General features: G+C 38.2%; 1 protein-coding gene across 2 annotated transcripts in view; it reads right to left on the bottom strand.

Moving 5' to 3' along the window:
- HMCN1 (hemicentin 1) overlaps positions 1-16,972 on the bottom strand; it is a 544,205-nt gene that overhangs the window by 87,789 nt on the left and 439,444 nt on the right. For both annotated transcript variants that reach the window (XM_075528409.1, XM_075528416.1), the window contains exons 69-73: positions 11,960-12,156; positions 5,479-5,560; positions 2,865-3,001; positions 1,588-1,729; positions 440-584 (exon numbers count right to left, since the gene is read on the bottom strand). In XM_075528409.1, coding sequence (XP_075384524.1) covers positions 440-584; positions 1,588-1,729; positions 2,865-3,001; positions 5,479-5,560; positions 11,960-12,156 — 703 coding nt within the window. The remainder of the gene's footprint in view (positions 1-439; positions 585-1,587; positions 1,730-2,864; positions 3,002-5,478; positions 5,561-11,959; positions 12,157-16,972) is intronic.

Genomic DNA, 16,972 nt, shown 5'->3' with positions numbered 1-16,972 from the left:
AAAAATGAGCTTTGTGATACTGGATGATTATAATCACTGTGTGGTAGAGCTTAGCTTCAGGAAGTTTACTTAAAACGTGCTCTCTTGTGAGTCTCATACTAAGACGAAGAGAACAACAACCCCAAACTCACAGTCATTGAGTCTATTCCGACACGTAGCAACCCTATTGGGCAGGGGAGAACTTCCCCTGTGGGTTTCCCAGACTGTTTTATGGGAGTAGAAAGTCTCCCCTTTCTCCCTCAGAGCCGCTGGTGGTTTTGAACCGCTGACCTGGCAGTTTGCAATCCAACACATAACGACCATACCACGAGAGTATCTCAAGATGAAGAGAATAGAAAATTGTAAATATAATAAAATCAAAGTGATACCTTGGAAAATATTTTTAGAAATTTATAGTTCCGTTATTACAATGTTCTTCTTCCTTTTCCAGACATGTTACCTTGCGTGATTCCCGGCGAGGATAACTCCATCCTTTCTCCACGTTATTCTTGGGGTTGGCACACCTTCAGCGTGGCACTCCAGGACAACTGACTTATTGACGAGAATGACAAGACTCTGGGAGCCACTCTTTATGTTTGGAGGGACTGCCCAGGAAACGCAATGAAAAATCTTTGTTACTACCACATAGTCTGAACTGGTACCCTGAAGAGATAAGGTGACCATTGAGCCACATACATACATAGTTTTGTCTACATTTAATTATCTAGTATCAACAGAGTTGGAGTTTAATTCCTAAAAGTCTTTCACAAGGTACTTAGTGATTAAAAATACAGCATTGATGGGGGAGGAGGATTTTAAATCCCTGATATGGTGTGTGAAATCTGGTTCTTTGTGAAAGAGGCTTCAGGAAAATTCAGGCCTGGCCTGATGCAAATTAGAGGCGATCTTTCTTATTTCTCTTTGGCCAAACAATGGTCAGAGAATGTTAACACTGGAACATTTTTACTTTAAATAAAGAACAGAAAATGGTCTGTTTTAATGAAATGCACATCTGTGATTAATCATATAAGTCTCAGAGAATTTCTCTTCTTAAACATTGAGTTCACATGGGATTCGAAAATCTGCATTTAAATTTCAGCACGAGAGATACAAGTTGTGGGGGTCACTCACTGACCTTTAAAATCTCGCATAAGAAAAATCTTAATGGGCTTTCTTGGAAAACCACATAGGATCTTTCCGAATGTTGAGAAATTTTTGCTATTAAGATTTTATCCTTAAGAAAATTAAATTCCACCTTGCACCTTTCCACCATCAATAACAATGAATTAATCATGAGTCAGTTTTCATCCAAGGATTTAATGCCAATTTCCTCAATAATTCTGATGTGAGCGACACAAAATATCAGTATGTACTAATAACAATTATCATATATTATCACTGAAGATAATCAGCTATCTCTAGTCATATAATATGAGATAAAGTTAATTTAAAATATAACCCTAGTACAAAATTTGCTTCTTGCTCTATGCATGCTATCAAAGGGAAAAAGACAACAAGGATCACTTAACATGTTCCAGAAAGAAAAATCATTTCTTTTACTGGCCTTGGCTAGCTTTCGTAATTACAAAGCAATGATAAATTTCTTACCATTTACAGTGAGAATAAATTCTCTTGTCATCTCTCCTGCAATGTTGCTGGCCACACAAGTATACCGGGCTGTGTCGCTCAGATCTGCGTTATTGATTTGAAAGTATCGTCCTCCAGATAGGATCCTGGCTCGAGGCGTTGCCTAGATCCAGCAAGTAAATTGACCATTAAAATGTCAGCAAAAGGGAATAAAACACTACGTTCTAGTATCAAATGTAAATACAGTGAGTCACAGAGTTTCTGCCTGTCAGCAGACTTTGCTCATGCATCATTATTCTGGTATAAAAACTCTTGGGAACTGTTCTATAGTGTGGCCTCATGATCCATTCATCTGAGGTTGGGTCGATGACTTGAGTTGGCTCCATCAGTCTCCTCAAGACTATGGATGGACATGTTGGGGGAAAGGATATGAACTTTTTCCTGGGATGGAAGGATGATTTAATTCTGGAGACTATCTAAAAATAACAGGGTTAAGGGTGGGAAGAAAATCCTGTATGCCTGATTACAAGTTCTGTGGACTGGATTTTAAATTGTAGTATACTTTAAGGTAATAAAAAATTCAGATTTGAAACCTAAAATGCTTTGCTTCCACGAACATCATTAAGTGCTAATTAATTCACACTCCAGTGGGTCACACGTGGCGCTGCTAACCACAAGGGCAGAGTTCCCAAACACCAGCCATTCCTTGGGAGAAAGAAAGGGCTTCTATTTCCAATCTTGAAAATCCATAGTGGTTGCTCACTCTGTCCTCTAGGCTGCTCTGAGTCAGAATGCACTCAATGGCGGCGAGTGAGTGAGTGAGTGGACATTCCTCATCAAACGTCTCTTAAAAAAGATAACAAGACACATGGGTTCCAGAAGGCAATAGACCAATGTCAAGAGTTTCTTGAGTCTAAACACCTGCCGTTTGGCCTATAGTCAACAATGACCTGCCCTCGTAAACCAAAAAAGGCCAATTAGAGGAGGCTTTGTGGCACAGAAGTTGAGTGTTTTCAGACAGTCAGTGGTTCAAAACCACCAACCGTGCCCTGGGAGAAAGATGGGCGTTCTACTTCTGTAAAGAATTACAATCTTGCAAACCCACAGGGAAGCTTCTACACCATCTTATAAGGCCACTGTGAGTGGGATTCAATTTTATGACAGTGGATTCTTTAAGCCAGAATAACCAGTAGTACCATGTAATGTTTTCTTGTCTACCAGCAAAGGCTTCATAGTGGTTGATTTCAAAATTTTATTTTGACTCAAAATGAATCTGTAAAAGCTAGCCAAAAATATACCTGTAATTGTTCCCCATTTTTCAGCCAAGTGATGATAGGTGGGGGCACTGCATCTGATTTGCATTCCAACGTGACTTGTCTATTCTGTAATACACTGATATCCTGGGTCTCATCAGTTCCAGCGATATTAGGGGGTACTAGTTGTGAGAAAAATGCACATAAGTGTTTAAGTAAAATATAAAATGACCCACATTATCATAGGTACACTCAACAAATGCTACTTTCACAATAAATAAGAAATATTAGTTGAGAGCATTTCTGAATTAATTTATAGTATAAGTAGTATGGTTATTTGATTTTACTCAGCTCTTTCATACGTGTTGATCAGTAAAATCCTTCTAATAACCACATGAATGATAGGGTAGGTAACATAGCACTATCACCAACTAAGAGACAAGTTAATTGAAGCAAAGAGAAGAAAACAAATACCAAATCCAATCGTGTGGCATCTAACAGCGTTCCTGTAGGGCAGAGTAACTGCTCCAGAGCATTTCCGAGGCTGTAAGTATTTAAAACAACAGACTACCACACATTTCTCCTGGGGAATAAGTGGCTGGAGTGTTTGCATCTGTGACTTTTTGGTTAGCAGTAGGTGCTCTGATCCCTGTCACCAGGGCTCAAGGGTCCCTTTAGGTTCTATGTTTGGTGATCTTTTTCTCTGAACATCAGATATTAAAACTATCAAGTCAGAGTTTACTCATTTTCACATTTAAAAACGTATGTATATATATTCTTTAGGATTCCTGGTGGTGCAGTGGACTAACTCCAAGGTCAGCAGTTCGAACCCACCTGCCATTCATCAGGCGAAAGATGAGGCTTTCAACTCCCATAGAGATGTACAGTCTTGAAAACCCAGAGGGGGCAGTTGTAGCCTGTCCTATGGGATCACTATGAGTTGACATCAAATCTATGGCAATAAGATTGGTTTTTTAGACATACTCTTCAACAATGATAATTTTATGTGTCTCTTACATGTCAAATTTATATGCTAACTAATGACATGCCGTGTGTGTGTTAGGAAGGATCATTTACATTTGAAGCTATTAGAAAGAACCGAGATTCATGCTTACTTGTTTAAGTGCTCCTTCCCAGGAATAATAATTTTTATTTGTATATCAAAGCAATATTTAGAATGCCATTGGCTCAACTATTCTAAAAGGCAATTCATTTTTATATCTTAAAACTATGTGTGTATGTGTGTGATTCCTTCAAGCAAGCGTACTTACAGAAATTCAATCACATAAAATAATTATGGGAGTAGGTCAACATGCGTGTGCACAGATACTCTGAATGAAATCTATCGCTGTGGAGTTGATTTCGACTCACTGCAAACCTACCAGGACGGAGCAGAAATGCTCCATACGGTTTCAGAGACTGCATGTCTTTATGGAAGCAGACAGCCTTATTTTTCTCCTGTGGAGCAGCTGCTGGGTTTGAACTGCTGACTTTGTGGTTCAGCCCAACACTTAACCCATAAGGACTCTCTCATATCACAATATTGTTTATATTGGTGAAAATGAAGAAACAATCTAAATATACACAATAGGAAAGTTATTAAATAAATGATAGCACATTAATATAAAGGGAAAGTATGCAATTACTAGGAGACCTGGTGGTGCTGTGGGATGAGCATCGTCCGACTCATCTTGAGGTTCGTGATTTAAACCCACCAGCTGCTTGAAGGGAGAAAGACGAGGCTTTCTACACCTGTAAGTCTTACAATCTGGAAAGCTCACAAGGGCAGTTCTACAATGTCCTATAGGGTTAAAAAAAAAAAAAAAAAAAAAAAAAAAAAAGAGGACCTGATGCAAGGGGCTTAAGTGGAGAGCAAATGCCTTGAGAATGATTGGGGCAGGGAATGTATGGATGTGCTTTATACAATTGATGTATGTATATGTATGGATTGTGGTAAGAGTTGTATGAGTCCCTAATAAAATGTAAAAGAAGAAAAGAGAAAAAAATGATTAGGGCAAAGACTGTACAGATGTACTTTATACAATTGATGTATGTATATATATGAACTGTGAAAAGAATTGTATGAGCCCCAATAAATTGTTAAAATTAAAAAATAAAAAAAAAGACAAACAAAAAAAAAAAAAAAAAAAAAAAAAAAAAAAAAAAAAAAAAAGATAGATTCGATTGCAGTGGGTTTCATGTTTTTGGTGTATATGTAATTACTAAAATGATATTATAAAAAGATATTTATTAATATCAAAACAGTTTAACCACATAGTTAAGTGAGAGAAAAATCAAGTTAAATATGGTATGCTTTATAATATTTCCATGACAAACACTTAGATGCAAAAAAGAAGAGTCATCTTTGGTTTGGGAGATTGTGAAGGAATTTTGTTTTCTTTATCATAATTATTTTGCTTATTTTTTAATAAAAATTGTGAATTATTTGTACTGCAGCAAAACAAATAACTAAAAAATACAATCAAACAATCCTCAAAGAGCACTTGATCAGCAAAATATGAGAATCCAATATGCAAAATACATATCTCCTCCTGTATAAGTGTATCTCACGAGCTGCTAGAGTTACACCGCTTGGCCTACAGCACGATGTCTAAGTAGATGTGGGTATGGTCGACTGCAGATATTCTGTCAGATTTACCGTGCACTCTCACTAAATACTCCTTATCATCGTCTCCTGCAGGGCTGGATGCCACACAGGTGTATCTTCCTGTATCTTCCACCTGTAAAACCCAAAGAAGTGGATTACGTATTTGTTTTGGTGATAAGAATACATACCTCTGAGACTAAATTATCCCATTAGAGAACAAAAGTCCCAATGAAAAAACAGGATATCCTTAAGGAAACACAATAACTAAAAACTCACTCATTGCTCTGAGTGCTCTGATACCGCGAATGACACGTGAACCTGTGCAGTCAGCCTTTCACAGACGGCTTTCACGTTAGGCATAGTTAATGATACATAAAGCAGATATGTAAAGTACCTAATACCATATGTGATGATGTACAATCAATGCTTATTGAACAAATAAGTCTTTATGGGTTTAAACTGTTAATCAAAAGCACAACTAGGGGTTTTCCCAAAGACAATGAGGGGCATTTATTAAATAAAAAACAAATATATCTCATTATGAAAATAAAGCACCTTAATCTCATATTTGAATGTACTTTTGACATATGAAATGAAAAGGCTATGATGTAATTTGGCAATAATTAATGTCAGGCTAACAGAATCTACTATTATCTGACTAAAATGGAAATGTTCCTTCAAAAACCCAGTTAGTTTCCATTGGAAATGTTAGTTTTCTTCCACATATTTGACATTATATAAACACAACCCACACAAATATATGTTTAAGGAATACTCTGGAAGATACATGATTCTACTATTATGAAAAAAAGCATTTGGGGAAATATATTCTGTTTTTATTTTTTTAATGCTAGGACATCCTTAGAATAGTTGGAATTTTAAAGTTCTCCCATTGAAGAATTACTTTATAAAAAAATCCCACTTCTTGATGATCTGTGGGAACTCCTTCAAAATACTAGGACTAGAACATTTGGAAAAAGACTTAAATATAATTTTAGAAAATCTAGTCTCAGTCTTTCTTTACTGAATTAAAAATAATGCACCATTACCCATAAATAATTTGTTATTGTTATAATTTTTAAAATTTTTGTGAAAGCTCGCCTAAGCAAGCATACTACATTCAGCCCGTCCTGGGTTCGGGTCAGTAACACTGAGCACGTTTTCCCGCTGTCCAGCCACTCTCGCTCTTCTTTTCTAAATCATTCTCTGCAGGCAGCGTCCACTCCGTGCTCCTCTGAGCACAAGCAGCCCTTCCAAACTTGCTCCCATCTTTAGTAACTGCTATTAACTGTTGATTTCCCCACACGCGTATCTCATCTATGTTAGGTTCTACAGCAGTTGCTGCAGAAAGACCGGGCGATGGCTCTCCCAGCTGCTGCAGAGGAGAAAGACAAGGCAGTGTGCGACAGTGCACAGTTACAGGCTCAGAAGGCCCACTGAGCGGTTCCACTTCACCCTGTGGGGTCCCGTGAGTTGCCATCGACTCCCTGGCAGAGGATCCTTCACTCAGATCGGTGTTCATGATCCTCCACGCCATGGCAGGCATCAGGACTGCATGTTACTTTACAGCCGACTAGCAGTCCATTGTGTGTACTTGGAGTTATCACGTTTCATTACCTATTCATCATTTAATGGGCATGTGGTGGTTTTCCACCCCGTGCTTGCTGTGAAGAGTCCTGAAAGGAACACGGGGCTGAAGGTTCCTGTCTGCATCCCTGCCTTCACTCTGGGTATATACCTAGGATCGGGATTGCTGCCTCATGTCGGAATATGTTAAAAATTGTGAAGAACTATCAAACTGTTTCTTTCCCATAGTGGCGATTCCATTTTATAGTCCCATAAGCAATGGATTGAGGATTTCAGTTCTCCACAATGTTGTCACTATTGTTTGCTTTCTTCCTTTCTATTTTTTGATCAATGACCTTCTAATAGGGATGAAATGACATCTCATTGTGTTTTATTTAAAATCATTTTATTAGGGGCTCATACAACTCTTATAACAATCCATACATACATCAATTGTATAAAGCACGCCTGTGCATTCATTGCCCTCATCATTCTCAAAACATCTGCTCTCCACTTAAGCCCCTGGCATCAGCTCCTCATTTTTCCCTTCCCTCTCTGCTCCCCTCTTCCTCATGAACCTTTGAAAATTTATAAATTATTATTTTGTCATATCTTGCACTGTCTGACATCTCCCTCACCCACTTTTCTGTTGTCTGTCCCCCAGGGAGAAGATTTTATGTAGATCCTTGTAATCAGTACCTGATTTCCACCCACCCTCCCTTCATCCTCTCAGTATCAACACTCACACCACTGGTCCTGAAGGGATCATCTGCCCTGGATTCCCTGTGTTTCCAGTTCCTATCTGCACCAGTGTACATCCTCTGGTCTAGCCAGATTTGTAAGGTAGAACTGGGATCTTGATAGTGGGAGGCAGTTGGGGGACGAGGGGGAAAGAAGCATTTAGGAAGTAGAGGAAAGTTGTATGTTTCATCCATGCGATACTACACCCTGACTGACTTGTCTGTCCCCCTTCATTTTGGTTTTATATGTTAATTGATTTGTATGTCTCTCATGGCTAAGGACCTTGAAGATATTTTCAAGTGTTCTTTGTCTAACTGAATTGTCTTTGGGTTGATAAACTGGAAGCTTTTAAAAATATGTTTTGCATATTGAAACCTTACCAGATAGATATACAGAGGTTAAAAAATTTGTGAAAAATTAAGTTATCTTTTAAATTCCTTCAGTATTGTTCTTGAAAAATTTCTCCCAATCTGTTACTGCTTTTTTTATGTTTCAAAGTCCTTTGATACACAGAAATATTTTCTTATTAAATTTAAAAATTAAATGCAAACTCTTCTCTAGCTGTTAATATCCAGAGATATTGTTCACTCTCTTGTCTTGACTTAGCCATTTACTCATAATTATGGTTGCTCTAATTATTTCTTGCAACGATGAAACATGAAACTTTCCTCTAGTTCTTAAATGCTTCCTCCCCCGCCACCCCAGCCCCCCGCTATCATGATCCTAATTCTACTTAACAAATCTGGCTAGATCAGAGAATGTACATTGGTACATATAGGAACTGGAACCACAGGGAATCCAGGACAGATGATCCCTTCAGGACCACTGGTGAGAGTGGTGATCCCGGGAGGGTGGAGGAAGGGTGGGGTAGAAATGGGGAACCAATTATAAGGATCTACATATAACCTTCTCCCTGGGAGATGGACAACAGAAAAGCCAGTGAAAGGAGACATCAGATAGTGTATTATGACAAAATAATAATAATTTATAAATTATCAAGGGTTCATGAGAGAGGGGGGAGTGGAGAGGGAGGGGAACAAGGAGGAACTGATAGAAAGGGCTCAGGTAGACAGCAAATGTTTTGAGAATGATGAGGGCAACAAATGTACAAATGTGCTTGACATACAATGGATGGATGTATGGATTGTGATGAGTTGGATTAGCCCCAAATAAAATGATTTTTTAAAAAAAGAACAAATTTGTTGGCTACTTCTCTGTACATATTCATAACAGGGAAGGCATTGCCCTTTAAACCTAGAACATAAAACATTATTGGTTGAATTGGTGAATGTAATAAAAACCATTCAACACATTTAAAAAGAACTATTTCTTGATAACTTGTTTCTGAATAGTCAGTTACTATTTGTAGCTACAGTTTCTAAAGTGTGTTCTGTTAATAGAGTTACTTAGTGTTATACAAGTCTCATTAGAGTAAGATTTCACAAAGGTGTTGGCATGCATCATGGCTCATGAAGAAGGGGTGTGTGGTATGTAAACTTTTCAAATATGGCCACAGAATGTGGGACATTTGTTTGCTTTCTATTTGTTTTTTAATTACTTGTGGGAAATGTTATCAAATATCTTGTCTTTGCCATACAATTTGCAATTTTCAAGACAACCATTATGTGCAAGCACATGTTTCAGAGGCACAAAAAAAAGAATAAAGATTTTATACACACACACACACACACACACACAGAGATATATGTCAGTTTGTCATACTGTGGTTGCTTGTGTGTTGCTGTGGTGCTGGAAGTTATGTCCCTGGTATTTCACATGAGGCAGAGTCACCCAAAGTGAACCGGTTTGGGTAGAGCTTCCAGACTAAGAATAGACAATGCAGACTCGGCTGCCCACTTCAGAGGAAGAAGCAGCTGAAAACCGTACGCATCGCTTCAAAGCATTGTCAAAAGTGAACGCCTAAACAAAGGAAGCAGAACATTGTCAGAAATAAAGCCAGCAGATGGGCAGTTAGGTCCAAGGACACTAGAAATGTGACTTTAAAGGAGCTCATTTCTTGGAGGGGTGTTGATCACGGTGACACGAGTCCAGTAAGGCCTGTGAGAGAAGAGCCTCCAACATCTTCATTTGCTGTTGGGACACCACTCAAGGTAGAGAACCAGCTGCAAAAGTCTTCTAAGGATTGGAACTTGGAATGTGTGAAGTATGAATCTAGGAAAATTGGAAGTTGTCCAAAATGAAATGGAAGGCATGAAGATTGATATCTTAAACATCACATTTTTTACTATGTTGGGAATAACACAAAATCATGAAACATGGCATTTGTTATCAGAAAGGATCTTGCTAAATTCATTCATGAAGTACAATGCTGTCTATGATAGGATTGGCTCTATCTGCCTTTGAAGAAATGCAATAATATAACTATTCTACAAATTATGCACCAACCACAAAAGCTAGTTAGGAAGAAATTGAAGAGTTCAATCAACGACTTCTATGGGAAATTGATCAAACATGTAATCAAGATGCATGGATAGTTATTGGTGATTGGAATGCAAAAATTGGAAACAAAGATGAAGAAACAGTGCTTGGAAAATAGGGACTTGGTGATAGAGATGAAGCTGGAGTTTGTATCATAGAATTTGGAAAACCAACAACTTGTTCATAGCAAATACCTTTTTCCAATAACACAAAAAGTGACTGTACACATGGACTTCCAAGATGGAATACATAGAAATCAAATTTACTACATCTGTGGGAAGACCCAATGGAGAAGCTTAATATCAGCAGCAAAAAACGAGACCAGGGACTGACTGTGGAACAGACCATCAATTGCTCATATGCAAGTTCAGGATAAAGATGTAGAAAATGAAAACAGGTCCACGTGGGCCAAAAGTAGGGCTTGGAGTCTGTCCCACCTGAATTCCGAGAGCATCTGAAGAACAGATTTGATGCACTGAACACTATTGACAGAGACCTGATCAATTGTGGGAGGACAACAAAAATCATTCATGAAGAAATCAAAAGTTCATTAAAAAGACAGCAATGAAAGAAAAGATCAAAATAGACGTCAGAAGAGACTCTGAAGCTTGCTCTTAAGTGTAGAGTAGCTAACGTAAATGGAAGAAAGGATGAAGTTAAGGAGTTGAAGGAAAATTTCAAAGGGCACTTCAAGAAGACAAAGTCATTGATATATGACAAATCCAAATTATAACAAAATGTGTAAGGATCTAGTATCAGAAAACCAACAGGGAAGAATCACTGAAACTGAGAGAACTCAAGAAAAAATTTAAGCCTCCATTGGCAATTTTGAAAGATTCTATAGGTAAAATACTCATGGAATAGCAGCCAAGCGATCAAACATATATTGAATTAGAAAACTCTGCCACACAAGACTTCTTTAGAGTTTTGAAGAGAAAGGATGTTACTTTGAGGAGTAAGGTGTACCTGGCCCAAGCCATGGAATTCTCCTTTGCATCATATGCATGTGAAAGTTGGACATGGAATAAGGAAGACTGTAGAAGAATTGATGTATTTGAATTGTTCTGGGAAGAATATTGAAAATACTACGGACTGCAAAAGTAAAAATTGATCTGTTTTGTAAGAAGAATGGCCAGAGTGCTCCTTAAGGGCATGGATGACAAGACTTCATCTTACATACTTTGGACATATTGTCAGGAGAGATCAATCCCTAGAACAGGACATCATATTTGGTAAAGCAGAAGGGCTGCAAAAAGGAGGAAGGGCCTCCGTGAGATGAATTGACACAGTGGCTGCATCACTGGGCTCAGGCACAGGGACAATTTTGAAGATGATGCAGGACTGGGCGGTGTTGGACATAGAGCTGCTGTGGGTCAGAGCTGACTCGATGGCTCCACAAACAACAACAACAACACACAATAGTGTTTTCAATGGTTCTACTTTGTGTCTCCTCTGAATGCATCTTTGTATAGTTCAATTTTATCTAGACAAGTAGAACCTTCTTTTATGGCTGAGACGTGTCGTTTGCACATTTATATTTCTCACAATATCTAGAATAAGTTGGAAGTCTGGTCAGTGAATTCTTACAAAATAAATTCAGTCCTTTCAATCACATCACTCTGTAAGTACCTACCCAATCACAGATGTGATAGAAGCAATCTACCTTTGCTAAAGTTACATGGGTCTGGGATGTATTCGATTCAACAACATTTTTACAGTTATCATCATATATTAGCAAGTGATGCTTAACGTAAAAGACAGTAATAGTATGAACTCTGCCACTTACTTGAGCACTAGGTATTCGAAGGACCTCTCCTCCTCCTCCAGTTTGAACCTGCTCTGTTTGTGCGAGGGGCCTCCCGTCTTTCAGCCACAGGATTTTAGGAGCTGGGATTCCAGAAGCCAAGCAGGTGAGTTCAGCTGGATTATTCACAATCACGGATATCTCTTCAGGTTCTCTAGACCCATTAATACGAGGTGGCTCTATTTAAGAGGAATAAAAAATTGACAAAATAACTTTTGGTTTGATGAAATACTGCTGATGATAAAAACCAAAAAAAATATCCAACTCTAATTTATGTTCACGTGATAGGAACTGTTTAGAACAAGGAAACGTAAATGAAAATTACTTGATGCCATTCCTATTTTTCACAGGCATTGTTTTCAAAAAAGCATGTGTCATCCTTTTAACAGGTCATGAGGGTAAATATAGAATATCATTTTGAATTGTGAGAATTACAACATTTTTACCTAACTATGTAGATTCGAGGAAAATAGAAACCACTTACCTCATACCATTCATTTAAAGAGAACTATTTAAAACACTAATCTTTTTGCACCCTTTAAATGCAGATTGATCCTTACAAATCCAAGAAGCTTTTCAATAAAAGTTTGCTATTATTCTTTCCACGAAGAACTTATAGATGAAAAAAGTTATTTCAAAAGGTCATGATTACAAGAATCAAATATATTTGTTATATCTGGGTATGAACAATTTTCCTTTTTCATCATTATACTTCTAAAATTTCTTTTCCTAAGAGGATGTAAAAGAATCAAAGCCCTGGCAAGAAACATTAAAGTCCCAAGATAGTGCTTTCTTCACCCTTAAGATTTACAGCTTCAGAAATCCTATAAAGGAGCTCTCTGAGCTCGAATTGACTGAAAGGCAATGGTATGGGTTGCAACAGCAAGTCCAACTCAACAAACATGCCGTCAAGCTGCATCGAGAAACTGGTGAACGCTACAAGGGCAACAAGGATAAACACTTGGAAAGTATGGTCTTGCAGGTTACAAATGATGTCTGAGATTGCATGGCTAGAGACTTACTTACTCATTAAAGATTCATTTTTCTATACTTGATCTCGGCCCAAAGGGCGAGAAGTGATGATTCATTTTTCAATGGACATAATTTGATTTAAAAAACCCAACAGGAATCAAATGGAGCACAACTGTAGAAAGAGACTATGCAGAAGCTCAATGTTATCAGTTCAAATAAGAGCAGGGGTCAAGTGTGAACAGACCATCAGTTGCTCAAAATCGAGCTAGAGTTGAAGCTGGAAAAAAAACAAAAGCAAGACTTTGAGTATCGTCTACCTGAATTTAAAGATAGACCATCTCAAGAAAGTATCTGAACACCAGTGATGGAAAAAGACAAGTTGTGGGATGACATCAAGAATGTCATAAATGAACAAAGCTAAAGATAATTTAAAAGGCAAGAAAGCAAAAAAAAAAGACAAAAATGGATGTTAGAATAGACTGAAACTTGCTCTAGAATGTAGCACAGCTAAAGTTAATGGAAGAAATGATGAAGTAAATGAGTCAAATGGATTTCAAAGGGCAACTCACAAAGACAGTAGTAAAATGAAATGTTTAATGACCTGAAGTCAGAAAATGAAAATATTCCTCAAGTCTATTCTCACTTTCTAAAATAACTGAAGAAAAAAAATTAAGACTTGAATCAAAAAACTGAAGGATTCTGTAGGTAAAAGAGGAAGCCTGGTGGTACACTGGGTCAAGCACTGGGCTGCTAACTACCAGGTCAGTGTGTGACTGCCAGCAGTTCCATGGCACAAAGATGGGGCAGTTTGCTTCCATGATGATTGGCAGGCTCAGAAACCCTGCCTAGTCCTTCACTCTGGCTTATCATGTCCCTGAAGTTGGAATCGACTCAAAGGCAGGGGCATAGGGGGTGAAAGCTATTGAAAACATCATGGGAGGAATACACAGAATCAGTGTACAAAAATATGTGATCAATATCCAATCATTTCAGCAGGTAGTATATGATCAAAAATCAATGATACTGAAGGAAGTCCAAGACGCAATGAAGGTATTGTCAAAGAACAAGGCTGGCATAATTGACAGAATAATAATTGAAATATTTCAATCAATAAATGCAGTCCTGGGAGGGGTCAACTCAACTATGCCAAGAAATTTGGAGGACAGATGGCCAACCACTCGGAAGAGATTAGGATGTGTGCCCATTCCAGGCGAAAGTGCTCTCATGCAATGGGGGAATTACTGAGCAGCAGCATTCAAGTACGTAAGGAAACTTTTTCTGAAGATAATTCAAAAATGGTTGCAGCAATCGGGGACTGCTAGAAACTCAAGCCAAATTCAGGAGAGGACTTAGAATGATGGATTTCAGTACTAATGCCTGAAGAATTTTGGCTGAAAGCAAAGAACATCAGAAAAATCATTATTAGGGTTTTGCAAAGCATTCTTCGGGGTGGATCATAACAACCCAATGAAAACATTGCAATGAGTAGGAATTCCAGAACACTGAACTGTGCAGGTGAGGAGCTTGTACGTAGACCGAGAGGCAGGCATTTGAACAGAACAAGATGCTAAATGGTTTACAATCAGGGCAAGTATGAACCAGTATTTGAACGTAAGGCTTACGTTTCCTTCAGATTTTCTTTTTGGGTTTCAAACTGTAGGTCTTTTTACATTTCACTATCCTGCATTACTTTGTCTTCTTTAGTTGCCCTTTGAAATTTTGTTTAGCTCTTTTACTTCATCATTTGAAATTTTGCTTAGCTCTCTTACTTCACTTTAACTATCCTATGTCCATAACAAATATCAGAGTCTCTTCTGATATCCACTTGATATTTTTTCTTTTCTGTGTTTTACATGACCTCTACTTTCTACATGTATGATATTCTTGATGTTATCCCATAACCCATTAGGTCTTTTTATCATTAGTGCTCAATGCATCAGATCAGCTCTTGGAATTTCTCCAAGTTCAAGTGGGATATATTTAAAGTCATATTTTAGCTCTCATGGACTTGTTTTAATTTTCTCCAATTTCAACCTTAAATGGGACAATGGTCTTATTTTGGCTGATGATACTGAGCTTCTCCATCATGTCTTCCACTCACAGCTTAAAAAAAGAACAACCCATTCACTTCTATCAAGTCAATTCAGACTCATAGCAACCCCATGGGAAAGGACAGGTTTCTGAGACTGCAAATTTTTATGGGTGTAGAAAGACTCATCTTTCTCCCGGGGAGCAGCTAGTGGTTTTGAACTGCTGATCTTATGGGAAAGAGCCCAAAGTCATCCACTATACTCTCAGAGTGCCTCTCTCTTCCCACAAATGTAGTCAGTTTGATTCCTGTGCCTTCCATCCCATGAGGTTCGTGAGTATAGCTACCATTTATATTGTTGAAAAAAGATTTTCAATGAAAAAGTTGTTGATCTTGCAAAATTCTGCCAAGTTATCTCCAATTTATTTCACCAAGGCCATAATTCCCCAACACTTACTTGATGCCGGTAGATTTTTTTTTGAAGGGGGGTGTTATACTTAATAGTTCTTTAGCTGAGGAATTGCTTTTAGTATAGCACTTTAGTAATGTTCTTTCAACTCCCCCAAACTAACTAGGCTGTGGTTCTGTTTTTGTGTTCTTGATTTCCTAGAACTGTAGTTCTTCTCTCTTTCCTCATTGCCACCCTGCAAGACTGTACCTCTGCACTCGATGGCCTGTCTGAATGTAAGAGCATCTTTGTTCAACTCTCTAGCCCAGGTGTCCTCAAACTACGGCCTGCGGGCCATAAGTGGCCCGCGGAGACATTTATCCGGCCCGCCGGGTGTTTTTGCCCCCTTTGTTTTTTTACTTCAAAATAAGACATGTGCAGTGTGCACAGGAATTTGTTCATAGTTGTTTTTAAACTATTGTCTGGCCCTCCAACGGATCAGAGGGACAGTAAACTGGACCCCCGTTTAACAAAGTTTGAGGACCGCTGCTTCTAGCCTGTTACCAGAGTGATTTTTAAAAAATGAAATCTGGCTGTAATATATCTCTGCTTACGTTTCTTCCATTGCCGTGGTAATGAACTTTAGTCCTCTACAGTGATCTCAAGAATGTTCACAATTTGGCTGCTGCCCATATTCAGTCTGTGGCTTACCACTCTTCCTTTTATATTGAGTTTCAATCAGTCCAGGTGAACATTGCTAGCTCTCTCTTTCGGCTGGCTGAGAAAACAAGCCCCCCCCCAAAACAAACAAACAAACAAACAAACAAACAAAAACCAAACAACAAAACCAAACTTTAAACTCTCCAATTATTTATTCACTTCTATGCTCTAGATGGGAGAAAGACGGGGCTTTCCACTCCACAAACAGTTATAGTATCAGAAACTCCAGTGCATTCTCCTCTGTCCGATAGGGTTGCTACGCATCAGTATTGACTTGATGGCAGTGAGTGATGATCCAGGTAGTTGGAGCCCTGCTGGCACTGTGGGTTACACATTGGCTGCTAACCACAAGGTCAGTTCAGCAGTTCAAAACCAACAATCACTCCATAGGACCAGGATGAACCGTTTAACTCTCGTAAACAGTTACAGTCTCAGAAACACACACGATTATAGCTTGCCCTATAGGGTACCTAGGAGATAGAATTGCCTCAATGCAGTGAGTTTGGATGTTTCAGGTATCATCTGCATTCTTAAAGAGACCTCTCTGAACCCTATTATCCTACAGAATATCACATCAATCCTATCATCCCATTTACAAGTAATTACATGTTCAAGAGCTGTGCTCCCTCCAGACATAGACATTTAAGGACCAAGATCAATGGTAGGGCCCAGTAAATGTCACACCATGTTGTCATCATGTTAGCTAGGATCGCTTTTATAGAACATTATTTTCATAATGATGTCATTATGAAATTACTATCAAAATCAAAATTATTATCATAATGCTAGCTAGAAAAGTGTCTGGCCTGTTAAATATGTTCAACAGTATAAATTACACATATGAAAATGTGAATAATAAATGCATGCAATCATTTATCAGTTATGT

Source organism: Tenrec ecaudatus, chromosome 1 (assembly GCF_050624435.1).
Source record: "Tenrec ecaudatus isolate mTenEca1 chromosome 1, mTenEca1.hap1, whole genome shotgun sequence".
Lineage (NCBI taxonomy): Eukaryota > Metazoa > Chordata > Mammalia > Afrosoricida > Tenrecidae > Tenrec > Tenrec ecaudatus.
Note: the sequence above shows the minus strand (reverse complement) of the source record. Positions and strands in the feature narration are given on the sequence as shown.